The 27,060-nt window shown below is 40.0% G+C and overlaps 2 protein-coding genes across 2 annotated transcripts; both read left to right on the top strand.

Annotated features, from left to right (window-relative positions):
• The first annotated feature begins 1,511 nt into the window (after window positions 1–1,511).
• On the top strand, window positions 1,512–9,218 carry LOC125310046 (succinate dehydrogenase [ubiquinone] cytochrome b small subunit B, mitochondrial-like). Its single transcript, XM_048267232.1, has 4 exons — window positions 1,512–1,619; window positions 6,042–6,152; window positions 6,931–7,081; window positions 7,959–9,218. The coding sequence occupies exons 1-4, from the start codon at window positions 1,571–1,573 to the stop codon at window positions 8,122–8,124; spliced, it is 477 nt and encodes a 158-aa protein (XP_048123189.1). The 5' UTR covers window positions 1,512–1,570; the 3' UTR covers window positions 8,125–9,218.
• Window positions 9,219–10,860: 1,642 nt separating this feature from the next.
• LOC125309778 (glucuronokinase with putative uridyl pyrophosphorylase) lies at window positions 10,861–25,775 on the top strand. Its single transcript, XM_048266884.1, has 23 exons — window positions 10,861–10,999; window positions 11,560–11,666; window positions 12,723–12,767; window positions 12,869–13,022; window positions 13,222–13,293; window positions 13,373–13,461; window positions 14,432–14,588; window positions 15,311–15,388; window positions 15,514–15,605; window positions 15,859–15,964; window positions 16,078–16,157; window positions 16,456–16,524; window positions 16,771–16,831; window positions 17,173–17,189; window positions 17,542–17,599; window positions 17,911–18,003; window positions 18,387–18,447; window positions 18,576–18,689; window positions 18,772–18,829; window positions 19,114–19,182; window positions 21,458–21,521; window positions 23,368–23,439; window positions 23,527–25,775. Exons 1-23 carry the CDS (start codon window positions 10,943–10,945, stop codon window positions 23,602–23,604), a joined length of 1,851 nt encoding a protein of 616 aa, XP_048122841.1. The 5' UTR covers window positions 10,861–10,942; the 3' UTR covers window positions 23,605–25,775.
• Window positions 25,776–27,060: the final 1,285 nt, after the last annotated feature.

The following is a 27,060-nucleotide window of genomic DNA, read 5'->3' on the forward strand; positions in this document are numbered from 1 at the left end:
AAGTGGGCCCAGAACGGAGCCCTGTGGGACCCCTTTACAGATTGATGCATATTTTGACGTCAGGCCTGCAACTTGCGTAGCTTGAGTCCTATCAGTGAGGTAGTTGACAAACCAGCCCACAGAGTGCTGAGACATACCTATAATGATCAGTCTATTAACTAGTATGTTATGGTCAACAGTGTCAAACGCTTTGGACAGATCAATGAATAGAGACACACAGTGTTTCTTATCATCAAGCGCTTTGACTATGTCATTAATTACTTTTGTAGCAGCAGTGATAGTGCTGTGTTTAGTCCTGAAACCAGATTGATGCTTAGATAAAATTGACTGAGCGTTTAAGTACTCTTTCACTTGTTCACTAACCAAGGATTCCAACACTTTGGCCAATGCTGAAAGTTTTGAAATGGGCCTGTAATTATTAGGCAAGGATGGGTCACCTCCTTTTAAAAGTGGTAAAACATAACCAAACTTCCATACCTTGGGGATTTTGTTTGTGACCAGTGAAAGATTAAAAAGATGTGTCAGAGGTTCAGCTAGGATATCTGCAGCTAATTTCAAGAAGAAAGGTTCTAAGTGGTCAGGGCCTACAGGTATTTGAGGATTTAATTGTTTTAGGGCTTTATGAACATCAGCAACAGAGAAGGAGCTAACACTGAAAGTGTTGCCGGCAGTAGTAAAGGTAGGCCTATTATTTACAGGCTCCAACACTGTAGGGGCAACAGAATCAAACAAAAACCCAGATGAAATGAAATGCTTATTAAAATATCCTATTCCTACTGTTAAACACTGGACAATAACCTGGTATATACCATTATGAGAATAGAAAACATAGAATCGAAGCATAATGTTACAATATTGGCCATATCCTACACACCCTTTTGTAAAACAAATATTCTAAAATACTAAAAAACTATATACTATTATTAAAAAGGCTGCTCTGGCTACCAAGTTGCCTATGGCTAAGGGCTCTTAATGCAAAGTAGCCCCACCTTGTAGGCTACTTCCTTATTTATACAGTAGGTCATACGGAGTCTTAACAATCTTTGATACAGATAGGCCGGATAGGCCTTGTGTCTTGAAGGTTTCAAGCAGTCTCCTCAAAGATTGTTAAGGCTCTCCTCAAATGCCCTTTCATTTCAGAGATCTTAAAACATTGCAGAGCAACGTTACACAGTTCTTTGTATGTCTTAAGCCATTTACTAAAAGTGTTCGTGGCTCCTCTCCCTTTGGCTTTCTGAATCAACAGTAATAATAATCACATTATGGTGAATATGTTTTCAGTAATATTTAATATTTTTAAGGATTTTTGATATGTCAGTTTACTTTGGCAGAATGTGACAAATACATTAGGGCTATATGCTAATTTTACAGTTAAAATGTGTGTGCATATCTACACCAGTCATAATACTACAAAGATCTGAAGGGCTGTAGTCATAGACAGTAAAGGCTGTAGTAGACGGGCTCTGGCTGTAGCCTATCTCTTACCAATTCGTCTTTCTTTGTGGTGGATGTGGAAATAGCGAAATAGCAGTTCCGGGTGAGCCAGTTGACCTTGGTTAGTGGGATCGTCATGGCGGCCCTAGTCAGACTTGGTTCTATCTGTCATAGAGGAGTAAATCGTAAGTATTGCTTATGTTTAACATCAGTTCTGTCTATCGGATGAAAATGGTTAGTAATCATATTACTGAAACTGCTACACAAAAGATTATTCGTATGCGGCACATAACTGGTCTAACGTTAGCTTGTGTCTGAAGTCATGTTCATAACGTTACCGAAGATGTTTGTAGGATACCGGTTTTCCAATTGCATCAGTTAGCGGAAAGCTACATTGATGGTGGTGTGGTATTTCTATTAGGTTAGTTTGTCCCCAACCATGAACAGGCGAAATAATATGTAGGATAGACTTGAACATCGTCTATCTTACGCTAGCTTGCTGCCTATGAACCTTAGTCAACGTTAGCTGCTACCCATCATGTTTGTCTGTAGCCACAGTGACATCACTTGTTCATGTGCTTGGGAAGTTGTTGTGCTAGCTAACGTCAGCTAGTGAGGTGGATAAGGCAAGTTTTAATACGGGTCTGTTTATTGGACTGGCTACGCTAACGTGAATTCCAAAGTGTGTAAAGTTATTTGTTAAGGCAACGTTAGCTGACGAAAAACGAATGTTATCCGTGGTATCGATAGCTAACGTTAACATTAACCTTGAGGTAAGGTTAGCTTGTCTTAGCGTAGTGTACCCAGATCCCTTGAAAGTTCCTCTGAAGTGACCGACTAGGGTTAGCTTGGTATACATCCGTGCGATGTCAACTGACCTACAACCTGAAAACTATTTCTGTAGTTATTTTTGTGTCAGAAACAAGATCCTACCTAACCTGGTTTGTAGTGACCAGTCAGCCCGCATTCACTCTCTGCATTTAACGTTAACGTAGCCCGCAAGAAGTCTTGTGATATAGCCATCGTCTGAGCTAGGGTTGCCACCTGTCCAGGATTTTCCTGATTGTCCAGGATTTTCATGGTCTGTCCAGGAAAATAAAAATCCTGGACACTGAATGTCCCGGATTTTTGTACATGATGCGCAAAATGTGTATTTCAGTTTAATTGAAGCGTGCCTACGTCCATAAACGTATGCGCAGCCTTATTGGCTCTACAAAATGACGTAGCATAACATGGGTGGTGGTGGGGGCACGCACCGTGGAGGTTCATTAGAAATGGAAAGGTGGAGACGGAGAGTGTGTGGGACAAGGAGAGACAGAGAAAGGAAAGTTTATTCCACATAAGCAAAAAAGCAGAACCTAATTATGTATTCCCCCTTTTTTCTCAATACTGCCCCCAGGTGTCCACAACTAAAAACTGTTGAAAATATAACAAAATAATAAAGGTCTGCTATTAAATAAAGAAATTAACTAAACAAATAACTATGAATTGTCATTCTTACTAATTTTAGCTATACAATTGTCGCTTAGAATGACGGTTTTTATCTTGGGTTAGATGTGCGAAAGGCGCCGTTGCTTACAAACAAAAAGGTCGATTGGATGGTCAAAATGTCCAGGATTTTTGTCAGACACAGGTGGCAACCCTAGTCTGAGCTGTGTATCGTTAGTGTATTAAGTTGAGCTAACGTTGACATTAACATTAATAGTCTATTAACGTTACTGACCACAGCACTTCCATGCAATTCTCTGATTTTGCCAAACATCAACCTTTTTTTTTTATTTAGGTGAACAGGTTCGAAATACAGCTGAATGGGTCACCGTGGTACGCTATCCAAGTTGGTTGGTTGCAGGTCACTGGCCAGAGTGTTTGAGTTGCGAGAGCCGCTGCAGAGATTTCTTACAGAAAAAAAGTCACCGTTAGCTGCATATTTTAGTGATGAGGGCTGGGTGTCAAAACTCGCTTACCTGTGTGACATATTCGGGTTGCTTAATGACCTCAACCTGTCACTGCAGGGGAGAATGACGACTGGAGAATTCCGGTGTGATGTTGACCTAAAGTGTATTGAAACATGATACCGAGTGTGAACGTATGTCTCATAGCCCATCTCGGCTTGTCCCCTGCACTCCAAAATCTGGCGCTAGTTAGCCGATGCTACCAACAGCTTTTTCAATAGTGGTGCTTCGCATCGGGCTAGCCATGCAAATAAATCACTGTTTTACACCCATTCACGAGGCTCAATGTATCTCCACACTTGGTAGACTTCGAGGGCCCTGACATTTAAAAACGAGACATTGAGAACTTTGAAAAAGCACTGGTAGTTTACTTACAAGACGATTTATACAGACAGTATCTTCACAAAGTTTAGCGTTTGCAGCCATCTTGAATTTAGTCACGATAAGTCGAGCAACGAGTAAGAATGAACAGGTATGATAAGGGATCAGATTCCAAAAATAATTCAGTTGAAATGCATGGATTCCAGTTGCTGCTACTGGAAGAAACTGGAATCCATGCATTTCCACTGAATTATTTTTGGCAAGCCGAGATGGGCTATGAGACATACGTTCACACTCGGTATCATGTTTCAATACACTTTAGGTCAATATCACACCGGAATTCTCCTTTAAACTGGCAGATAAAGTCGCTGCATTTAAAGCCAAGCTTGATTTGTGGGTACGACGAGTGGATCGGGGTGTATTTGATATGTTCCAAACAGTAGTGGGGGTTTTGGGAGAGACTGAGGCAGGACCCTTTCTCTCGCAGCTGGTGCGCGATCACCTTGTTGCGCTTTCAAATGAGTTTGAACGTTACTTCCCATCCTCCAAAGATCCACGGCAAACCAACGAGTGGGTCCGCAACCCATTTGTCAATATCCCGAATAGTCCTAACTTGTCAGCGCAGGAGGAAGAGTAGTTGATCGAAATTGCAAATGACGGTGGTCTTAAGAGTGTGTAGGCTATGAGGAAACCTCTCTGGCGGGTTTTTGGATGAAAACCAAAGCAGAATATCCCGAGATAGCTGTAAAGGCGCTGAAAACGTTGCTACCATTTCCCACCACGTATCTATGCGAGGCCGGGTTTTCGGCAATGACTGCAACTAAGGGCCCGTCCACACGGAGATGATTTTTAGGTTAAACGCAGAGGTTTTGCTTCGTCTTGGCCAAGCGTCCAAACGAATCCTGTAAACGCACTGCCCGAAACCGCACTTTTCTGAAACCTGGTCCCAGAGTGGAGAAATCTGAAACCGTAGCCCTTTTGAGTTCGTTTAGACAGCGAAACCGCGACATCCTGCTTGGCGTGATCGATGATGTCATCGCCACACCTCAGCTGCCCTGGACTTGCACTTACAGTATTGCCTAACAATACTAGTTTTCATACATGACATTACCTACGATTACACTCCGTAAGATAAATATCACAACTGGTGCTGCGCAGCGCCGATAGCTTAGGACTGAACACTGGTTTTTCCCGGTGTTTTTTAATGCATTCTAGCTACTGTTATTATTGTTATCCTAAGTTATTAGGAAAGTGCGGTGTAAGTTTAGGCTACATTAATTTGTGCGTAGTGCCAGTGTCATTCATTTATTTTACATGTCTTACAACATATACATGCATTCAGTCGAGTGAAATCAGATATAAGCATACAAAGACGCTTAGAACTCACGTTAAGCCGATGGTAGCACACTGAATGCAAATGCGCGATTTGATGCAGGCAAACGTATTGACTGTTACTAACGACGGTTTTATAGCAATATTATAAATGTGGCGACAGAATAGCCTAGAACTTGGGTAAGCCTTGCGTTTAGATAGCCTAATTGCGGTGATAGCCAAAACTAATGTGAATCACGGACTATCCTACAACCAAAGAAAGTAAAGGTGATTAGTAGGCCTACCTGCGTTAGCCAAATAAAGGACGGGACTGCACCCTTCACAAACCGTAAAATAAAGTTTATTAGTTTTACAGTTGACTACAGTTGACAGTTCACCATCAGTCCACACAAACAATTCTGGTTTCCTTACACTAGCCATTTTGTCATAGCCTATTCTGTCTGTTTGTAAAGCACAAACTTTGGTTAATTTCTGTAAAGAAACAGTGCCACCTATAGGCTTGGGGTAAGAAGTAACGTGTTGATATGGATCCTTTTGGACGCAAATATTCTTGATGCGGTTTCAGGGAAGACGGAGGAAAAAAAGATCGGTTTCGTATGTGTGGACTAGCCAAAGGCCAAATTGCGCAATCGACTGGACATTTCAAACACACTGAGGGTGTCACTGTCTTCCATCACCCCCAGATGGAACCTTCTTGTTGCAGGGAAACAAGCACAGGGCTCCCACTGATTATATTCATAATGCACGTTTAGTTCCCATATTTTGTTAAGCATGTTCTCACATGATAAATGTAGCTTCAAGTTGTTCAATTTTCATAGTTCATATTGTTCAATTTTCACTTCTTCAAGTTCACGTTTTTCACATTTTTTAAGAGTTCGTTACCTTCACTGTTCATACATAACTGGAGCTAGTTCTTTTCAAGTAATGCATGCACAACACGGAACATGGAACCCCCGAACCCCCCCCCGATGTAGATCACCATTTTCATGTTTTTGCTTGCAGCTCTCCTCCTTCGTAGTGTTCTCGGCGCACGACCACTGGCCGGACAACAGAAGGATGCAGAGCGACCTCATCTTTTGACGGCACTGATACATACATCAACTCCAAGTTATGGTTAGTATAAGTCTCTGGTATAAAGCAAGTACTACTTGCAGAGATGGGAAGTAACGAAGTACAAATACTTAAAGGAATTATCCGGAGTAAAATGCACTTTAGATCGATTTACGGATGATTGGGAGTACATACGTTGAGTTGACATCCATATCATGTCATTCGGATGTGTTTTGAGAAAGTTCAATTTTAGCGTTTTTAGTCAAAGCTCGTTAGCGTGGAAGTGAGAATCCAAAGTTGACAAAAGACCAAGTTACAAACCTGCAAGAAAACATGGGATACTGAACCTGGCCACACTGAAACACAAACGTTAAGCTTCGGTACGTAGTGAAATGGCACCTAATCCCCAGAACTACAGTGCATTCTCCTCCAAGCACTTTGGGATGCTTGGAGCCATAGTGCACAATGTCCCCAAATATGTTGCTGCACTACGTTCCAAGCCATTGTACACCCCCAAAGCTGTGAAAACCACTGCCCTAGATGATCAGATTGCTCTTAGTAATAGCACTTTGTTTGTTTGCGTTAATGCTGCTAACCAATAACATGTTTTTTTTTTTTTTTTTAAATGTTTTTGCTAACCAATACAACCGGGTCTAGGTTTAATGACCTTTTTTGCGTTTTTGCTAACCAATACACCTGGCTCTAGGTTTAATGACGTTTTCATTTTGCGTTTTTGCTAACCAATACAGCTGGCTCTAGGTTTAATGACCTTTTTTGCGTTTTTGCTAACCAATACAGCTTGGTCTACTTTTAATGACTTTTTGCATTTTTGCTAATACAGCTGGGTCTGCTTCGAAAGCTGCGTCTCTGCACTGGACAGCAGAGCGGATTCTGAGTGTGGCGCTGCTGGGCATGGGCCCCCTGGCTTACTTCTACCCCGGTCCCATCGTCGACTACCCTCTGGCTGCAGCACTAGCCCTTCATGGACACTGGTATGACCATAAGTGACATGACTGAATTATTTTCCATAAAACCTTTCAACTGCATAAACAAACATGTGCAACAAGTCATCTCTGGTGGCACAGAAAACAATGTTGAGCATAACTTGGGGAAATAAATATTTAAATAAATAAACAAACAAACAAAAATTATTTTAAAGTCAACATTTTGTAGAGCATTACGCTGTCTGATTCATTTTAATTTGATGGTATCTGTGTTGGTTTTGAGCGTTTCAACCAGAGACCCTCTAGGAACAGATTGAAAGGGTCTATACAAAGAAAATATGTGGATAAATGGCAAGCACCTGTTTATATTTATGCACAGCCCATTGAGTTGCTCCAAAGGCCCATTTGTGCTTAAAGTAATTTGATGAAAAAAAGCCTGCCCTATAACTAGTCACTTACTGAACTTGTAGATAGTGCAGCTTAGTTAGAATGTCTTTTTCTTTTATCTCCCTTTAAATGGAATTCCCATTATGTCTTGTTACATTAACAGTTCTCCAAGCTCTATATAGTCTGTCATCAAACCCACAGGAACCTGCTTAATTGAAATGTCAACCCTAAGCAGAAGTGACTGTTCTAGTCCCCAAATCCCTGTCATGGGGCCAGCTAATTCGCTCTTAGCAGAGCCTGCGTTATTAAATACTCATCAAAGCTTCTCTGGACAATCAGCCTGCTCTGAAGGGACAGACCCATCTAATCCATATGCTGTTTAATGTTTGCTAACTCCTAGGTTCTCCAATTAAAGAGTTTGATAAAGTTGGGATTGTGAATAACCTGCAGTGAATATACGTAGCCTACTTGGCAAATCATGAAAAACAGGGCTTGTATTGGTAGTTTAATCAAAATTTATTTTCTTTTTTCTTCCTAGGGGACTGGGCCAAGTATTAACAGACTACGTTCACGGAGACACTAAGATCAAGATGGCAAATGCAACTTTATTCATGGTGTCCTCGATTACATTTGCTGGTCTCTGCTACTTCAACTACAACGATGTGGGCATCTGCAAAGCGATCGCCCTCCTGTGGAGTAAATAAATGGACTTGAGACTGTATATATTTGAGGAACATTTGGGCACGTGGACTTTTGTGATCTTGTTCCAGCTGAATGTGTGCTTTATGGGATATGTAAATTATATAAATATATAATTTCTCACAAAGTGATTAATGATTATTCATAAGTATTTTTAATTGTACGTCATGGTGAGTATTTCTGCTTCCAGGAAAGGACTTCCTTTGCTTTCCTCACACAAGTTCAGTGAAATCTAGTCCACACTCTATTACTATGAAGGCAAGATGAATCTTCCTTTTATTGCTTTGTCTGCCAAGGGAGGAATCCTATTAATCCTTTCAATTTAAAGGAAGACGTTTAATTCAGCTTGGTGTCCACAAGAATTGAAACCCCATATTTTTCCCACTAGTATGTCTTTGTTTCACACGTGTTTACCATGGAAACGGCATGTATACCTAATGGTAACTTCAGCAACAGTGGTCTATGATTACTTATTGATATCTTTACAGTTTGTCAAGTCAGTCTACGTCTTGAATGTTTGACTTATTTATTATCGTGAAGAGTATCGATGTTCTTCTCCAGTCTCCAAACAAGACGGATGCTAGTGTCAGCATTTGGTTGGCAGATACAGCAATATTGTCACTGCAAGTCCTGTTTTTTTTGTTAATAAGGGAATATTCTACTGAAGTTGGCCTGCCTGTATGCATCAGAGGTCCGTTCTAACAAATGTCTTTTTGTTAGTTTCCTTGTCTCTGGATAGAACAACTGTTTGTATAGGATGTCATAAGAGGAAGCGTCTCACCCCCTAAATCTTCAACTCAGGCCCATGTCATTGTTGTGCTGGCAGAAATCAGTTCAAAATATGTTGTAATATTTCTGATTGATACTAGGTCTTCATACAGCTTACCCATGAGCAACTGTTAAACTCCAGGATAATTGAGTCCAGCTGTGTTTCTTGTACGGAAGCAGTTGAATTCAGCAGTGCCATTAATCAAATCAATTGTATCTACGCACAAACTAGCTTTGGCTAATAGTAAGACACACCGTGCAGCTTAAAAATTGTGTTGGTCTTACGTATTTTTTGCTTTCCTCAATAAATAGCCATGTCTTTCATGCTGAATTCTTGGATGGGCTGTAGTTCTTTCTTGCTGAATTACAGCATCATTGCACAAACCTTTCAAGCAAAACTGTATGTAGTTTAAGTACTCTAATATGATATCTGTGCACCGATTTTCATGACAATAAAAAGCACTTCACCAAAATGGTCACCCGGGGCTGATCTTCTAGTGAACACAGACTTATTGTGCATCTACAGCCAGGAGTTTTTGGTGGTGTTTTAGATGTGGTTTCCACAAAGACCTCACATAAACTGTCATCACTTATTCTGGGGAAGTCCTTAAATCAAGGCTATACATGTTTTTAAACTAAACTCAGGACTTTTCAGGCTAATGCACGCAATCCCAGCTCCTTAGCCGTTCCAGTATCTTGCTAGAGACTTTCTAACGAAGAGAGCACTCAAAAAATCCTCTATAGAAATGCATGGGGTTAGATTGTAACGCCAATAGAATTTCCCCTTGGGGATCAATAAAGTATCTATCTATCTATATCAATATGACAGTTGTCTACACATATCCCACCCCTACTGCGGCAAAATGTCGACATGTGAATACATTGAGCCAATCATGTGGTGTGTTGTGAGTACATTGAGCCAATCATGTGGTGTGTTGTGAAGACATTGTGCCAATCATGTGTTGTGATCTCGCAGCTGGAGCAAGGTTGGTGTTGTGAAGCCTTGTGCACGCGCATTTCTGCCGAAATAGATGCCCGATAAGCCCAAAAAGCGTTGTAATATGGCTGCCAAGTGGAGAGACTTGCCTAAAAGGACTTTGATCTTGCCCTAGTGTTTCCTTGCCTGTTTGTGACCCTTGAAAAGCTTTTTAACCCCCAAAGGCCTAGTGGACCTACATGTCCATGTAGAAATTATTTTTGCTTCCATGTCAAGTCCCCCATGTGATATATTTTTATGCTCACTCAATCACAAATGTTAGTCAGATTTTTACCGCACTACTTTAACAACCCAACATAGTTACCAGGTCAGGATGGCCATTGACTGTAAGTCTGGCTCTTGCCCAGCGTCCGTCCAGTGAGACTTTCTTACTCGTAGCAGCTTTGGTTTCAGGTTTAATCTGTCTTGCAACCCCTGCCTTGTAAATAAGGCCCTTACTGCATTTTGCAACTGTATGCATGAGCAGGAATTCATAAATCATACATCTGACTTGTGGAACATAGCTTAATGTGGGTGCCATTAACCTTTTCACTTATCTTTTTACACTGACCAATACCATTATTTTGAGCTCTTGGAACATTGGGGACACCAAACCGTATGATGATGGAGGTCAGTATCACTGGGCAAGCTCCCGTATAGTTGCACAAAGTTATTCTAAGAATGCCCTGTGGAACAGAACTGTGTTGCTCGATCAGTGTTGCTGATGGAGTAGGCCCAGACCTGGCTTCATTAGTAGGCTATTCAGTAATGTAAGTGATGCATTATTACATGATTGAAACCAGACCAGTTCCTAAATTCACCATTCAAGAGTTACTATATGGGACTCAAGTCTTGTATTTTGTTGTCTTCTCCACACACCTCTACACTGTCGATTATAGTCTACAGCCTACAGGAAAGATGTGCTTTTACTTTGATAACAAAGCGGAAAGACTTTTATTATGGCACATTTGAATGTGAACATACTTGGTGACGTGGTTAGAGTTCGAGTTTGTGTCAGATGCTGCTACAATGTAACGTTAACAAGCGTTCATTGATTGAGAGCTTACTGAAACGCAACGATGATCTGCATTTTACTAGTTGCTGGGCATGACACGGTTTTACAGGCACAGTTGAAGGTATGTAGCTATAAGCCAATGCAGTGGTTAACAACATAAACCATCTGCACACACTATTTGCAACATGCTTTCATGTCTCCTTAAATCAACTGTAGAGTTGCGTAAGGAAATAAAGTGAGTTGCGTCCTGTGATTGTGCACATGCACCGAGATGTCAGTCTGACTGACACGAGATCACAATTCACTTCATCAAGTCTGTGTGAAAGACTGCGAATTACATTTACAATTGACCAGATCCAGGAAGTTTCGAATTAATTCCAGAGCTCAGTCAGTCACGAGGGGAAACTGCAATAGTTGTTGAAGTAGGATTACGGTCGTTTAATCCTCTATGATGTAGCTGAGGTTCTGAGAAATTAGCTAAAGCAATGCTGGACTTCATAGTGGTACCCACACTACAGAAGCAGTGCTTGCCAGCTTCAAGCTTGACAATCAGTGATTAATTACTCTCGACCACCACCAACCCTTTTAACTAAATAAAATAGCCCCCTGATTTAAAACACTGACGAATAATAGTTTTGAATAGGCCTATGTTATAATCATAAAGTGTCACTGTTTTGACAGAATGATGACACAGGTTTGTATGGTCACCTGACCGGAGTTCCCAAGGCCCTGCTCCCTGGGGTGGGAGGAAAGAAGATCCTGGACTTTTGGTGGGAAACCGTAAACACGTGAGTTGGAATTTTCTACATCTTCAGCAAATAAATAGAGTTGTCATTCTTGTTTTGGAGTAGCCTACTGGTCATAGGTCACGTGTCACATTTTTCACTCACACTGTGCTACAGTGTGAGAAGTGATTCAAAGGTCATTCAGAGCAAGAGCTAAGTGTCTCAGTGGAGCACTGAGAGCAGAAACAGCATGGTACACAAGGTCTTACAGTGATCACCCTGTATTTGTGTCATGCAAAGACATAAGGCCCCTGGTTATAATCTTGCGAATGTTTTGCAACATTTTTTCCACTATAGTGCCTCTGAGTCAGACTTTGCCCTGTATGCGCTGCTCTACACCAACCTACGTCACCCTTTACCCAGATTTAAGCTGATAGATAGTTGACAGAGTGCAGAAAGGTATTGGCTACACATAGAGATACTAATTCTGAGCACATTTATGTACAACTGGTACGAGTGTGGTGAAGTTTCCAGGTGGAAATGTTGGAAGGAACATGGGGGAACAAGGTGCTGGAGATGTAGTGAGGTCATGAAAGCATACCGGACTTACCCTGACACACACACACGCACGCCGGTGGGATGAGTATGTTGCAAGCTAAATATCTGGGTTCCCCCAATGAGAGAGAGTCTTCCAAAATACGGACACAGTATACGAATACAAGCACACAGCATGTTGAATGACCCCTTTGATAATAAACCTAATACATACACACCTTTGTGGAAGCCTGATGCTCATAACCTCATGGCATGGCCTGTGTTCATGACTGTGCAAATTTGTGTTACTTGAGAGATAAGACACAAAAGCTTTAATATGACCTCTGTGAAGTGACAGAAATACTGTTCTCAAAGGCCCAGTATGTGAGAAGTTTACTTTATTTTAAAGGGAATTTTGGACACATGTGAATGTGCACAGAATATGACCAAAAGCTGCAGGAGGAGGACCGTTGTGATATTTAATGTAGTTTATGGGTCTTTTGTCTTGTTCTTTTATTATATTATTACAATAATGTATTGCTATTTGAATAAGCTTCTGTTTTAAATATTATTGTTTCTTTACAGGAGACAGTTGTTCACTGAAGTGTATCTGGTCACAAATGCGGACAAGTGAGAATTGACAATAATCTATTTCAATTATCTATTTAAATTCATTAATGTTTTGGAAGTTAGAATTGCAATTTGAAACAAAAAGGGCTTTCTTTATTTAGGTATAAACATTATGAGCGCTGGGCGACCGCTAATGATTTTCCAGTGGAGAACTTGGTAAATGACGGGAGCACCACGTTAGAAGATCGTCTTGGTGCCGTGGCTGACCTTGAGTTAGCCATTCGAAGCCGTGGACTTAAAGATGACATAATGGTGGTCAGTTGCAGTTGAAAGACTGAAATTATGCTGAGATACTCCTTTAGAATAGCTTGCTAAACATAGTGCTTCAAACAGTTATAAAAGACCCCCTATCCATTCCAATCCATTTTAAGTTGTTTTTTTATTTATACAAGTTTTTAACGAATGATGTAAATGCATATTAAGTATGTGTGTTTTTTTTTTTTTTTTTTTTAAGATTGCTGGAGACATGCTCTGTGCTGACCAGAACTTTGATATAGCACAAGTGGTCCGGTTCTATAGATCAAAGGTAGGGGGGGATTCCTTTTCTACTGAAACATGAAACATTGAAGTGGGCTTCACAACATAGTTGTCTCTCTTCTTGGTAGCCAGGAGACCTGGTAATATACTATGAGCTGGAAGAGAGCGAGAAGAGCGACTCCCGTGGCATCGTGCAGGTGTGCCCAGACACGCACAGGTGAGAAGGGACAAATTACGTTGCAAACAATGATCACTATTTCCAGTTTAGTTGTGGGTGAAAGCAAATCTTGGTGTATTAATTGACAGTGATCTACATTTCAACAGCCACATGAAATCAGCTTTTTACCATCTCAAAAAGATTGCCGAACTTAGAGGGCTGATGTCAAAAGATGATTTAGAAAAATCATTCATACATTTATCTCCAGCAGGGTTGATTAATGCAATAGACTTTTCACAGGCCTTCCTAAAAAGACTATCAAATGGCTTCAGGTGATACAAAATGCAGCAGCTAGGGTTCTCACAAAAACTAAAAGAACTGACCACATTACTCCAATTCTTAAGTCCCTGCACTGGCTTCCAGTAAGTCACAGAATTGACTTTAAAGCACTACTGCTTGTTTATAAATCACTAAATGGAGCAGGACCTAAATGCCTCTCAGACATGCTTCAGCAGTACACACCCTCCAGACCTCTCAGGTCTCAGGAGAAAAACCTGTTAGTTAAACCTGCTGTTAGAACTAAACATGGTGAAGCAGCTTTTTTGGCTGCTATCTTGACTCAGCTCTGGAACCAACTTTTCGGATGACATTAAAAAGGCCCCAACTGTAGCCAGTTTTAAATGTAGACTTAAGACCAAACTGTTCTCATATGCTTTCTGCTAACTGCACTGAGTTATAAATTCTGAATCTTTTTTGTGTCTTGTGTCTTTTATTTTGTCTTTTTAATCATTCTCTATTTTTAAATGATTTTACCTTGTGCGTTTTATGATTTTTTAAAAATTACTATTACTATTATCTTTACCTTTTAAACTATTCTTTCACTATTGCCCTTTTATGCTTGTATTTGTTATTGCTGTTTGCTTTTGTTTATGTAAAGCACATTGAATGACCTCTGTGTATGAAATGTGCTATATAAATAAACTTAACTTGACTTGACTTGAAAGCATGTCGCTCTCTCTGTATCTGCCAGGATCACTTGCTTCCTGGAGAAGCCACCTGAGGGCCAGACATTGTCTCGGTTGGCCAGCGTAGTATTCTACTGCCTACAGAAGGAGACGCTCCCCTACCTGTCAGAGTTCCTCTCCAAAACCCAGGAGATCAGTGCCCGCACCATGGGGAAGTTTTGGGTGAGTCTAAATATGCATACATATATCTACAGTTGTGCTCATAAGTTTACATACCCTGTACATACACATGCTAAAGTTGACTAAAAAGAAAAATAAAAAAAATCTTCTTTTGGAAATTGATCTTAATGCCTTAATTAAAAAATGAGGAAAAATCCAACCTTTAAGGACACCAATTGTCTTTGTGAATGAATAATGAATCATAGATACATACATGTTCTTTCTTAAAATACAGGAAATGTTCTTCCTTAAAACAAAATAAAATACATACCCCAATGTTAAATTCCCATTGAGGCAGGCAGATTTTTATTTTTAAAGGCCAGTTACAGTATTTCATGGATCCAGGATACTATGCATTCTGATAAAGTTCCCTTAGCCTTTGGAATTAAAATAGCCCCACATCATCACATACCCTTCACCATACCTAGAGATTGGCATGGGGTACTTTCCATAAGATCATCTCTCAATGCAAATCAAACCAGCTATTAGGCTAACTGAAATAAAACCCTGCCAATCTCTAGGTAAACATATGTAAAAACCTATAAAAGTCAACACATATTGCTCACAGTTGGGTAAATAGTGGCAAATTAGAACAGATTCACTCTTTATCCTATGGCACTCCAACACTTTTGATACCAGTTGTGGTTTGATTGCCATCTCCTCTGTATGCTTAGCCTAAACCACTGCACTGATCCAATACTGCATCTGATGTGCTTTCACTACAGGAGTGGTTCATCAACATCCAGGAGATGCCTGTGTTCGGCATGAAGCTTCCCACCGGGTTTCAGCTTATTGGCCAAGTGGTGTGTAGCTGATTAGGGTCACCAATCACATCATTGATCACTCATTAGGGTCACCAATCACATCATTAATCACATGTACACATAGCATTGTCAAAACACAATGCTTATATTTCAACACGTTACAGGGGCTGTCAGAATATGCCAAATGGTTGGCCCACTATTCTGCCAAGCAACGAGAGCCTCCTGTCAAGCCCATTACATGCCGTTCATTTGCCAGGTAACTAGTGCTACTCTCAATTTCCTCTTGAAATGGAAAATGGTGGAATGTCAAAGTGCTGTAATCTTAGTCAATATTTTGTAATTTTCCAAAGCTTTTGTGATAAGACAGTAGCAGAAGATACAGTAGCTGTACATTTACATCAACATGAAGAGAAGATTATAGCACATTTACATACCAAAATGATAGCACATTTACAAGCCAAATGATTCACTCTATGACCATACTGATGGAGTGTGTTGCCCAATCACAGAGTTGGACTTATGGGGAACCCTTCAGATGGCTTTCACGGCAAAACAATTGCTATGTCCATCTCTAACTTCTGGGCCGAGGTCACACTTCTGGAAAACCAGACTCTGGTAATGTGAACATCCAGTCTTCTACTTGTCTTGTTAATACTCATGACAGATTTCCCTTACTGCACTGCAGTATCTGCTACAGTATATACTGTTGTTTTCTGTATGAACCGTAGGTCCTTCTTCCTCATCCACTCAATGACCCCACAGAATTTGGCAGTCTGCAGGACCTCTACCACATCAGCAGAAAAGAAGGGTTAGCACACTAACCACTTATTACTAATTATTACTATGTGTGTGTTTTTTTTCTTTCAATGGATAAATGCTGGTACATCTGTCTTTAGTTACCACATAAATAACTTCACCTCTTTTCATTCTTTAATGATTTTTCTGCTGAATTGTCAAGAGTAAATGGCATGCTTTCTTAACTGCAATAAGACAGTGAACTACTGCACTGATGCTGGTGCAGAATGTCCCTGGTTGCATGCAGGACAGTGCAGTGGTTTGCATCAAGCTCTGGACAGTGCCTAACGGGTTTCCCTGCTGCTCTCTAGGTACCTGGGGGGTCTACGCCTACTACAGGCTACCTGCAAGAAATTCTATCAATTCTGCTCCAAACAAGGGTAAGAAATGTTATGACTTTTATAATTTATTCTCAGGAATAAATTACTGACACAACTCCTTGGTCTATCAGAGAGACTCCGTCCTGGTTTCAGCCATGGGCTCTACAAAGCACTTTAAGACAAAGTCTATGGTGCTGTACAGTAGAAGTCCCTGCTATTGACATTAATTAAATCAAATAAAGTTGTAGGTCATTCAACATTCTTGTCAGTAAAGGGTATGCCTTGACATGCACCATTCTTTTTCAGAATTGCTTTGCGAAAGCAGAATTTTACTCTCAAGTATGACACCAACATCCCACGGCAGGTGGTGAGTACTGTGTTTTTTTCAGATGGTTGGACACTGTTTATGCTGCAGATGCGTTATGCTTGGACACTCTTCATGCTGCAGATGCGTTATGGTTGGACACTGTTTATGCTGCAGATGCGTTATGCTTGGACATTCTTTATGCTGCAGATGCGTTATGGTTGGACACTCTTTATGCTGCAGATGCGTTATGCTTGGACACTGTTTATGCTGCAGATGTGTTATGCTTGGACATTCTTTATGCTGCAGATGCGTTATGAAAAGGCTGCTTGTCCTTGATGAATATTCAGGAGTATTGTGTCCCTTTTTGACCCTTGTCATCTGGTTTCTGTTCTCTTATGTAGGGACTGGCTGGAAGCAGGTAAGTGCTCTGAACTGTCATTTCTCATTTTGTCAAGGAGGCCACTTACTGACTTAGGCCTGGGCTACACTGGGCCCGCTAGTGAAGCACTCTGTTTGCAGAGCGTAGAAATGGTTTTAGAAGACTGGCCTAACTTTTTCAAATGTACCATTATCGTCTATGGTGTAACAGTGGAGGCTAAATGTTGCAAGCATACAAGCATACCTGCTCATGACAAGCATACCTGCTCATGGCATTGGCAATAGCAGGGGATGACTGCTGTGTTTGAAGTAAAAATGCAAGTGTAAGATCATGTTGTTTACTTCCTCTTTCCTTGTGTGTGACAATCATATTTTCATCTTCACATTGAAAGTGCTATTGTGTCTGCAACCCTGAAATGCCTGATGAAATTCTACAACATTACAGATAATGTAAGTGTCCAGTCTTGGAAATGATGTTGGGCAATTTAGTCTGCTGCTGTTGCATTATATTTACAGCCACTGGGTGGCACTTTAGACTAGAAGTTTTCTTTGTCAAAACATTTTGTTGTCTTAACTGAGCGACTGCGTTCTAATATTCATATTATTAACTGTGAAGACCATGCTATAAGGCCTTTTGATAATAATAATATCTATATTAAATTAATGCACATAGCAATTATGCATTAATTAATCACAATTTAGGCATTCATTAATCACATAACTATTGAATACATCATCTTGTTTTCTTCTTCTCTTGTCAGGACCTCCCCAAACCAGTGAGGGCCAACTTCATCTTAAATGTTGAGACCGATGAACTCTTCATCACCGCTGGGCTCCAGGACAGGGTGGTTCAGGTGACCTATGAAGTTTATATTTTATGTAAAATAACAGGTCAAAGTAAAGAATTGTTCCAGTTTGAGAGAGAATATAGTAAGTATTTACTTTTAATTGTGTCAATTCACTCTAAAAGGTGATTATATTCAGGGCAACATTTTTAGCAATGATGCTTGAGCAGTGTTATGTTGGCCCGCTCCCATTGGTATTGGACAACATACTCTTATCTGGAGAAATGTGATGATCAGTTGGGAAACTGTCATGACCGTTCAATTATTACATGGATCCAAAAAGTCTAAAAGTTCTGCTCTAAATGTTTCCCTGTGTACTATCATCGCCTTATGTAATTGACATATGTAAGTCACTTTGGATAAATGAAATTGATGTAAATGTTTGGTCACAGGTCTATGAAGGACTGGTATACATGGATTTCAGTAAGCAGCTGATGGATGCAAAGGGACATGGTACGATTTTATGAATGCTGTTTAACTCTAGCATGTCTGCACTGTACACATTCTACTAGCTGAAATGCATCTAAATGGTGGAATGGTCCTTTATGGTGTGAGTCTCACTGTGTGTTTCTGATGCATAGGAGAGTACATTGGCATGAACATGGACAGTCTTCCACCTTTCTGGTTGGCCTATTTGGGGGATCCCAGTGATTCAGGCCGAATACACAGCAATGTTAGACAGCGATGGCTTAATGGTACATTTCAGGCAGAGTTAAATACTTCAAATCAGAGGTTTCTTTAACCCACGCCTGTGTTACTGATATTTTTTTCCGATAGGAGAGACTGAAGTTATTAAAGCCATGAAGTCTTTTGCTGAGCTAACTGACCAAGCAAGGTTTGTGCTGACTACCCTGGCTGTACACTGTGCATTTCTGTGTTGTCCCTAACGTCATCATATCATTCTTCAATGTCAGTCAGATAGCAGGCTTCTAGCAGGCGTTTATGAAAGGCATGTCTGTTAGCAGCTAGTGCACTTGTTTTAGATGGAAAAGCCACATACTACATACTTTGTTATTCTCAATTCTATTTGTATTTCTCTATTTCTATTCTATTTCTCTATTTGTATCTACATTTCTCTAGATGATAAGACATTCTATCATTTATCGATTGCTCATTCAGGTTGGCCATACAAAGTAAGGACTGGGCAATGCTTGCTCAGTTAATGGACAAGAACCTGGAGCTACGAAGGTAGGACCTCTGCATTTGTTTGCACACATGGTAAAGCCTGGATGAACCCAGATGAATCTGTGAGCACATTTTAATTTGGTTAGCAGTTCTGTCTGGCAACGCCCCCATTCAAGACCATTCCCCGATCACCAAAAATCCAGGAACCAATCACAACTGCTTATCTGGCATGGGCTGGGCTTTTCTATGATGACGGACAGGAGTATGTTAGTAGTGCGTTGAACACTATGACTGCTGTTAGCGGGGGGTGCAGGCCCAAGCTCTTTGTTGTCTAGAGTATTGTTACTTAACTAAAAGCCTCCTGCAACTTGCACCACAACAGAAAGCATGGAAGTCCCCTATTTGATAACTTTACACGCTAACCCTACATGCTAGCCCAACACGATAGCCCTACGTGAAGTGCACAAACTTGGAAGTAGGTCCTCCTAACTGATGTGTGCTTGTCTGCATGTCAGTTTGGCAGGAGCTTCAAGGAGCGGTGTAGTAAGACATTTCTAGCCTTAAAGACCGAAGTGTATGAGTAAACAGAAATCGGGTTGATGAGAGATGTTTAGCATCAGTGGCATTCTTCCTCAAGGTGATTGGGCCTAAGAGTGCATGTTTGTTAAGATAGAAGGGGCCCTGAGTTGGAGCGGCCATCTCCTACTAGGGAGGTTGGTGCCTTCATGTATGTTAGGTCAGCCTTTGGGTTAATATCACGGATGTCAGTTGTTAGGGGTTACATCCTTGTATACAATGTTGGGCAAAAACGGGTGATGTGCTCATCTTGATTCCTGACATACCATACTTGGATATTGCTAAAGATTTGCCAAAGTCCTATAAGAAGTGTGCCTTTTCTTTGTAACCTCAGACTGCGTCTGTTAGCAACACGACATGGGTCTCTGGTGCCGTGAAAAACTCTCTGAGATTTCTGACTTGACTACTGACTGGCTGAGACTTTGTTCAACTGATTGCTAAAAACCTAGACCGATAGCGGTCAACATACCTGCGGCGTGACTGCTTGCCCTGTGCTCCGTCTATAATTCTATCTGGCCAGCCCAAGCGTTGATGTTCATATAGTTAAAATTTTAGTTTAATGGTGGTCATTCCAAAACAAAGCATGAATCCAAATGGCAGCAGCATGGGGAGACAACAGGCCTCAGCTACCACTAAACCTTCCAAAACTAATTGCCCCCCACGAAGGTGAGGACAGGTCCTATTTAACCAATTAGCCACAGGTAGGGGCATCACTGGATCCCTGTCTGTAAGTCAGTGCTATCCCTACCATGTGACCCTAACCTATCCTAACACTGCACTGATATAATCAATGTTAAACAACATAAACACATATTTTCTTTTGAATTGAGTAAATATCTGCATTTAAAACCTTCCGTTAGTAAATATTTTTGTGCTCATGAGAGTTTAATTAAGTTTAATTTCACTTTTGGTTACACCACTTGTAAATCGAAAGTGATCAAAGCCAGACCATTCTCAATTTCAGTCGAGATGAGAATTGATCGGGTGTCAGCCGGCCTACACAAGGTGGCCTCGAAGCAGAAGCCACAACCATGGCCACATTTGTTGCAACCCTTTCAATAAAAAAGAGCAATACTCAATTTTTCTCTGAAATAATTTGAAACAGACATAAGTAAATGGCAGTCATCATTCTTTATGGCATGTTTAATGCAAATCAGACTTTGCCTCTGATGTTTCATTCAACAGAATATTGTACATGATGTACACAATGTTGCCTAACTACAGAATGGCCTCTTTAAACTCCATTCAAACAGGCTGAAATACAAGATAGAATATGTCTCTGTGTTACTGATTAAGGTGAAACGGTTAGTTTGAAATACTGCTGTAATCCAATAAATCATCATATTTTCATCATCGCCATTTTAGGATATACATATAAAAGACATGGAGCCAAGAAGGTTTGCTTTTAATTTCATAATCTTTCCTGAAGAAATTAAGCATTCTTTCAATGAACTGTAACGGGAGCCACAAATTTGCTCACAACTGTGCTTCCCATGCCATAGGATTTAATGGTGCTATAGTTTTCTGTGTATCAAATGTAGTTCCCTCAGGCTCATTATTTTTATCACATGGTGGCACATCACACACAAATTACCCATGTGCAATTATGTGTCAGACATGTGTGACAAATTACCCATTTTTACTGTATACTGTAAAAAAAAACAATCAGAAACCGATATTACAGCGTAATTAATGCGTTCATCTTTACTTTACATATAATTGGGTCTGATTGAGTTCATAAATCCTGTATATTTTTCAACAGGTCCATATACACAGATGACTGTTTGGGACCTGGGAATCTGAAGATGATTCAGATAGCAAGACAGGTATGTGAACTACATTTATTGTTGCCTTTTTTTATTAATCCTCTGACAACTCTTATATGATCATCGTCAACTGTATATAACATCAGAGTGTCTATTTACAGAAGTGAAGAATTCTGAAAGGTTTCGGCACTAATATATGTTCAAATTAAGTTTTAATTAAATATGTGTTTTATTTTCATAATCTTCGTTCAGTGAACACATACAACCGTCAGTTTGTTAGTTAACAGAAATTTCTTGAGTATGACGCTCAGGCCTATTAACTATAGATTTACCTTCAAACACCCATCTAGTTCTTGAATTTCCCCTGGGGATCAATAAAGTATCTACTGTATCTATCTATCTATCTATCTAGTTGTAGAAGCAGATAGTGCAGTGGTCACAGACACGGCTTAGTACGTGGGAGACCGGGGTTTGTATCCCGCATGTGGGGTGCTCAAACCGATTTCACATTGCTATATACACCAGGGTACAAATAGCATCCACTTCTAACTATACATTGATGCAAACAGCATACCTTATTCAGAGTGTCTATTACACAGCTGAGCTGTTCACACCCTGTGACGTAACAACAAAAACATGTTGCTCGTTTTTTTTTTTTTAATTACATTGTGTGATCAATATACCAGAGTAAATGCACAGGGGTGCAAATAGCATACACTGATATTTGTACCAGACGGGGTATTAATAGAACACATTGCTGTGTGCACCGGGGTACGAATAGCATACATTGATATTTGTACCAGATGGGGGTACGAATAGAATTCACTTCTAATTGCACCAGGGTACGAATAGCATACACTGCTAATTGTTCCAGGGGTGCAAATAGCCTTACCCATATAACATACATACTATACTGTAATTAAGGGATAACGGCCGCCGAGGTGAATAACGGGACACCTATGAAGTAGATCTGGTAAAAAAACTTTGATCGCCGTTCCATATCAATGCTTATGAATGGTAACTATAACAACCATAGTAGGACGACGGTTGAGCCTAAAGGCTTCGTAACAATGGAATCAACTGTGAACAAGTTGACTGTCCACGCTATCGCTGTTATGGACCCTTTCAAGAGAGTTCCATTATCAGCATCATAGTTGGCCCCACAAGACTTCCTTTTTAACATTCTATCTGTTATCTTAATGCAGAGGAAGTAGATTGGGGCCCAAATAGAACGTTCAGGCATTGTTTTTGTTTTTATTGTTGAAAGGGTCTATAGGGCCAATGAAAGTTGTACAACAAGCTGAACTAGTGGGCTTCTTTTTAAATGGAACGGGTGATAAATGTAAATAGTGGACTACAGGACCTCCGATGGAAATTTCCTAGATCAATTAACATGTGTGAATGTGTGATACGAATATCGTAAAACAATGAAAAAACGCGCTCAACACCTGAGAATTATACACTGGGTGTCGGATCCTTACATGTTACATGTAAATAACTGAATATAAAGAGAAAGAAATGCATTCACAGTTCCTTTAAAAAAAAAAAACTAATTGCCCCACGGACATTTCAAGCAAAAAACTCTTCCTCAGCGTGTCAATGGCGATTACACCATTGATACGCTGAAAAAGAGCTTTCTGCTTGAAACGTCCATGGGGCGATTCAAAGTGTTTCTTTTTTAAAGGAACTGTGAATGTGGTTCTTTTTCTTTATATTCATATATACGAATATGAAATAGAGTTATCAACATATGACAAGATGTCCTAATATTCATGAAAAGCATAGTGTAACATAGTGCCACTGAAGAACTTGTCTTTGGAGCTTTTACCAAAAATGGCCTGCTTTCTTCAATGGCCTTCCCTTATTCATGAGCATGTGTCATTCTTCATACTGGTCTGCTCTGCAGTTTGGTTCGTCTGTGAAGTTTCCTGGCAGTGGAGGGGCTGTGATCGGTCTGTGTTTGGATCCAGATCAGATGGTATTAACGTGCTCGTTTTAAAAGACCCCTAATTCATTTGCCTTTATTAGGCTCTCGGGTGCTTAACCCAGTGTGTTTCTGTTTCAGGTGGAGATGAAGAAGGCCTTTCAGGAGGCTGGTTGTGTTTTCTGTAACATAATACCTTATGATCCCTCTCGTCCTTAGAGTACGAGTCATGGTCTTAAATCTGTGAGTAATTAGCAACAAAGATATGAGATATGAACACATATGCTAATACCGGTAGCACATTTTCAACAAAATGCGGACTAATTTTATAAGGAAAGTAAGCATTGTTTGTAGCAGATTTGGCAACAGTCCAATACCATATTTCCGACAAGTAGTTCTCAGAAGCAGTATGTGCTGGAGTGCTATTTCTTATATACAGTTTGATGAATGTTTCATATTTTCCTTTTTATATATGATATGTTTATACATTGAATGTACTGTAACATTGAGTGGGTGGGCAGGGACACAAAACGTGTATATAAAACATGTTTCCTTTATTACATATGATTACATCTGTACTGTATAACTGTAACTCTAAGTAACTGTAATTACAATTCATATTGACACACATAATTCCAACAAAAGCAGGTGCACCAAATTGCAATTCCAGATGGTGATACCCTCTGTCCCCTTTTTGTCCAAAGGGACATAAAATAATAACAATAAACATTATCAATAATAATTTACAGTTTAAAGTAGTCAGATAGTAGGGGGCGCTGTGGCATTTCCAATCCCACCCCATCTCTCTCTCCCATTGGGTCATTTCCTGCATCCCATCCCATCTCTCTCTCCCATTGGGTAATTTCCTGCATCCCACCCCATCTCTCTCTCCCATTGGGTCATTTCCCGCATCCCACCTCATGACTCTGTAAGGAGAATTCATTAGATACAAGGTAAACAGATGAAAATGCCAAAACTATCACTAGAAAGGAAAGCATTACGTACATGAATCATTCCACCAACGAGGAATCACAGAAGAAAAGAGTCTTGACTGTGACCTCTTAGTGTTGATGGAAGGCAAGAGGGGCCAGCAGTAGATCCAGGAAGTGTCCTAAAGGCCAGAGTGAATTAAATTTTGGAAACTATAGGAATTATGTAGACCAAACTACTTTCTATAACACATACAAACTTACACCAGGAAAAAGATTGTTTCTATAAAATAACACAATGGAGGAATTCACATTTTTATACATTTTTTTTAACGTAATGGGTACCTGTCTAGTGCCAAGGGAGCACTCAATTCACAAAGAACTGCCACCTTGGTCAGAACAACCAAGCTAGATTGTGTAATGCCAGACGCTCTGAGGGAGTGTACATCATTATGGGCAGACATAATGCCTATCTGCGTGCATATCATCAAAATGAAGCCATTCTTTTTTTAAATAGTAAAGAAGTTGTGTGATATATATAATTTGATAAAACAACAGCTGCCACACAATGAAATCAGTGATCAAAAATTAAATGCTACAGTATGTGAAACTCCAAATGAGAGAAAATTAATTGTGATGACTCCTCCCTGCTAATTTCAATATATAATTGAGAATTAAAGTGACCTTGAGAGTTGTGAAATCTCAGTGTAAATTGCAACAATCTCATTGTTAAATGCGACAGTAATTAATACAAGGATACAAGGAGGTTTATTTGTCACATACATAGCAATACTAACGTAAAGCATGTAGTGAAATTTCATTTGGTGTTCAACTTTTTCTGTGCAAGTGTGAAGAAAGAAAGATCAAGAAATATTTGAATAAATAGCAAGAGAGAATAAAAAGTGCAGTGTGTGTACAGTCCACGTGCAAGTGTGTAAAAAAAAAAAAAAAAAAAAGTTTATATAGTCTTGTGTGTGTTAAGGATATGAATTGCTTGAGGAAAAAAACTCCACCTCAGTCTCTCTGTTCTGGTCTTGTAGCTGCAGAGATGTTTGCCTGACCTCAGTTATTTGAAAAAGTCAGGATGTGACGAGTCCTTTACAATACTTTGGGCCCTGGTACATAGTCTTTTCTTGTAGGTCTCCTGCAGGGTAGGGAGAGGTGCTCTGATGGTACGTTCGGCAGATCGCACCACTCTCTGTAGGGCACTGCAGTCACGGGCTGTACAGTTCCCATACCAAGTGATGATGCTATTTGTCAGGACACTCTCCACAGCTGAGGAGTAAAAGGCCTTCAAGATGGGTGCTGATACTTTGAACTTCCTCAGCTGACGTAGGAAGTACAGTCTTTGCCTAGATTTCCTCAGTGTGTTCTGGGTGTTAACAGTCCATGTTAGATCATCATTGAGGTATAATATTGTGATAATGTACAATGTTTTTGAAAATAAACATTTCCTGAACAGATACTGTATTATAGTGATTTCTGCAGTAAATGTGATTCTTACGGATATTTAAAAAGCATATTGTATTTCTTGGACATTTAGACTTAAGAGTGGAGAAAATCTAGAGCCCTTAAGCACTTCAAGTTAAATGTGTCATTTAAAGAATGATCTCCGTATAAGTTATTTTTAAATGTACATTTTTAATCTGTGGACTCTGATTTAGGTGTAGTGAGAAGTCAGGTATGACATACTATATATTCTTAATCCTCCAAAACATCTACCATTAAAAACATGCAAACACTGCATCCAGTGGCCGTCACCATAGTACCAAAATGCGGTGGTTGTGTAGTGGCAAAGGGGCAGGGCGAGCCTGAAAAGGTGTGTGTTCAATTCCCGTCTTCCACCATTGTGTCCTTGAGCAAGGCACTTAACCCCAAGTTGCTCTGGGGATAATGGCCAAAAAGTGGGGAAGGATGCCAAGGGAGGAACCGTCTTGTATTGTGACAGCCTATTCAACGACCCCCGATTTATTGTCTGTGACGTTTTAGACTCCATGACCAATAGTCTAGCATGTTAGAATTTTTTGGGAATCTCCTAAAACTCCCGTGTTGACACCTATTTTATACAGTTTATGGTTGACACTGACACTGACGACATGTGATGTCTGACATGGTCAATCGTAAAAGACCATCTTGGAAGAATGTAATCTGCATAGGCCATAACACTGCTCGTTTGGGTCGTTAGACGTCGTGTGAAGGTGGTTAGATGAATGGTTTTAGAAATATACAAAGAACACACACTCTCACATACATAGATTCCTTGTTTTATTGTTTAAAATAATGACTGAACCAACTAGCCTTGTGAAGACCAACAGCAGCACAGTTGGCATTGATAAAGGCAAGCTAGCTTCCCATCAACATAGAGTGAGAAAAAAAAAAGTTTTATTGAACTGAAATTGGACATGTGCTGAGACAAGAGGGAGGCCCTTTCCTGGCCCTAATCTAAATCTTAACCTAAATTCAAATTAAAATCTCAAAATATTTTGTTCTATTTTTCCTTCTCAATCTATTCTTATCTCACTTTATTTTTCCAAAGGGTTCCTTAGGATAAACTGATGACATCTCAATAAGATCTGATTTGTTTCTTATGAGACAAATAAAAAACATTTTCATGGCAAGAAATGTTCCTTTGGGTTGCTAATTGATTTGTCTTGGCATCGAGCTCCAGGCTTTCCAACTACATGACAGGACAGTTATTTACAACATTGTGAGTTGTGTTTATCACTGCATCGTCAAAATCAAATTG

This window comes from Alosa alosa, chromosome 16, assembly GCF_017589495.1.
Source record: "Alosa alosa isolate M-15738 ecotype Scorff River chromosome 16, AALO_Geno_1.1, whole genome shotgun sequence".
NCBI classification, from domain to species: Eukaryota; Metazoa; Chordata; class Actinopteri; order Clupeiformes; family Clupeidae; genus Alosa; species Alosa alosa.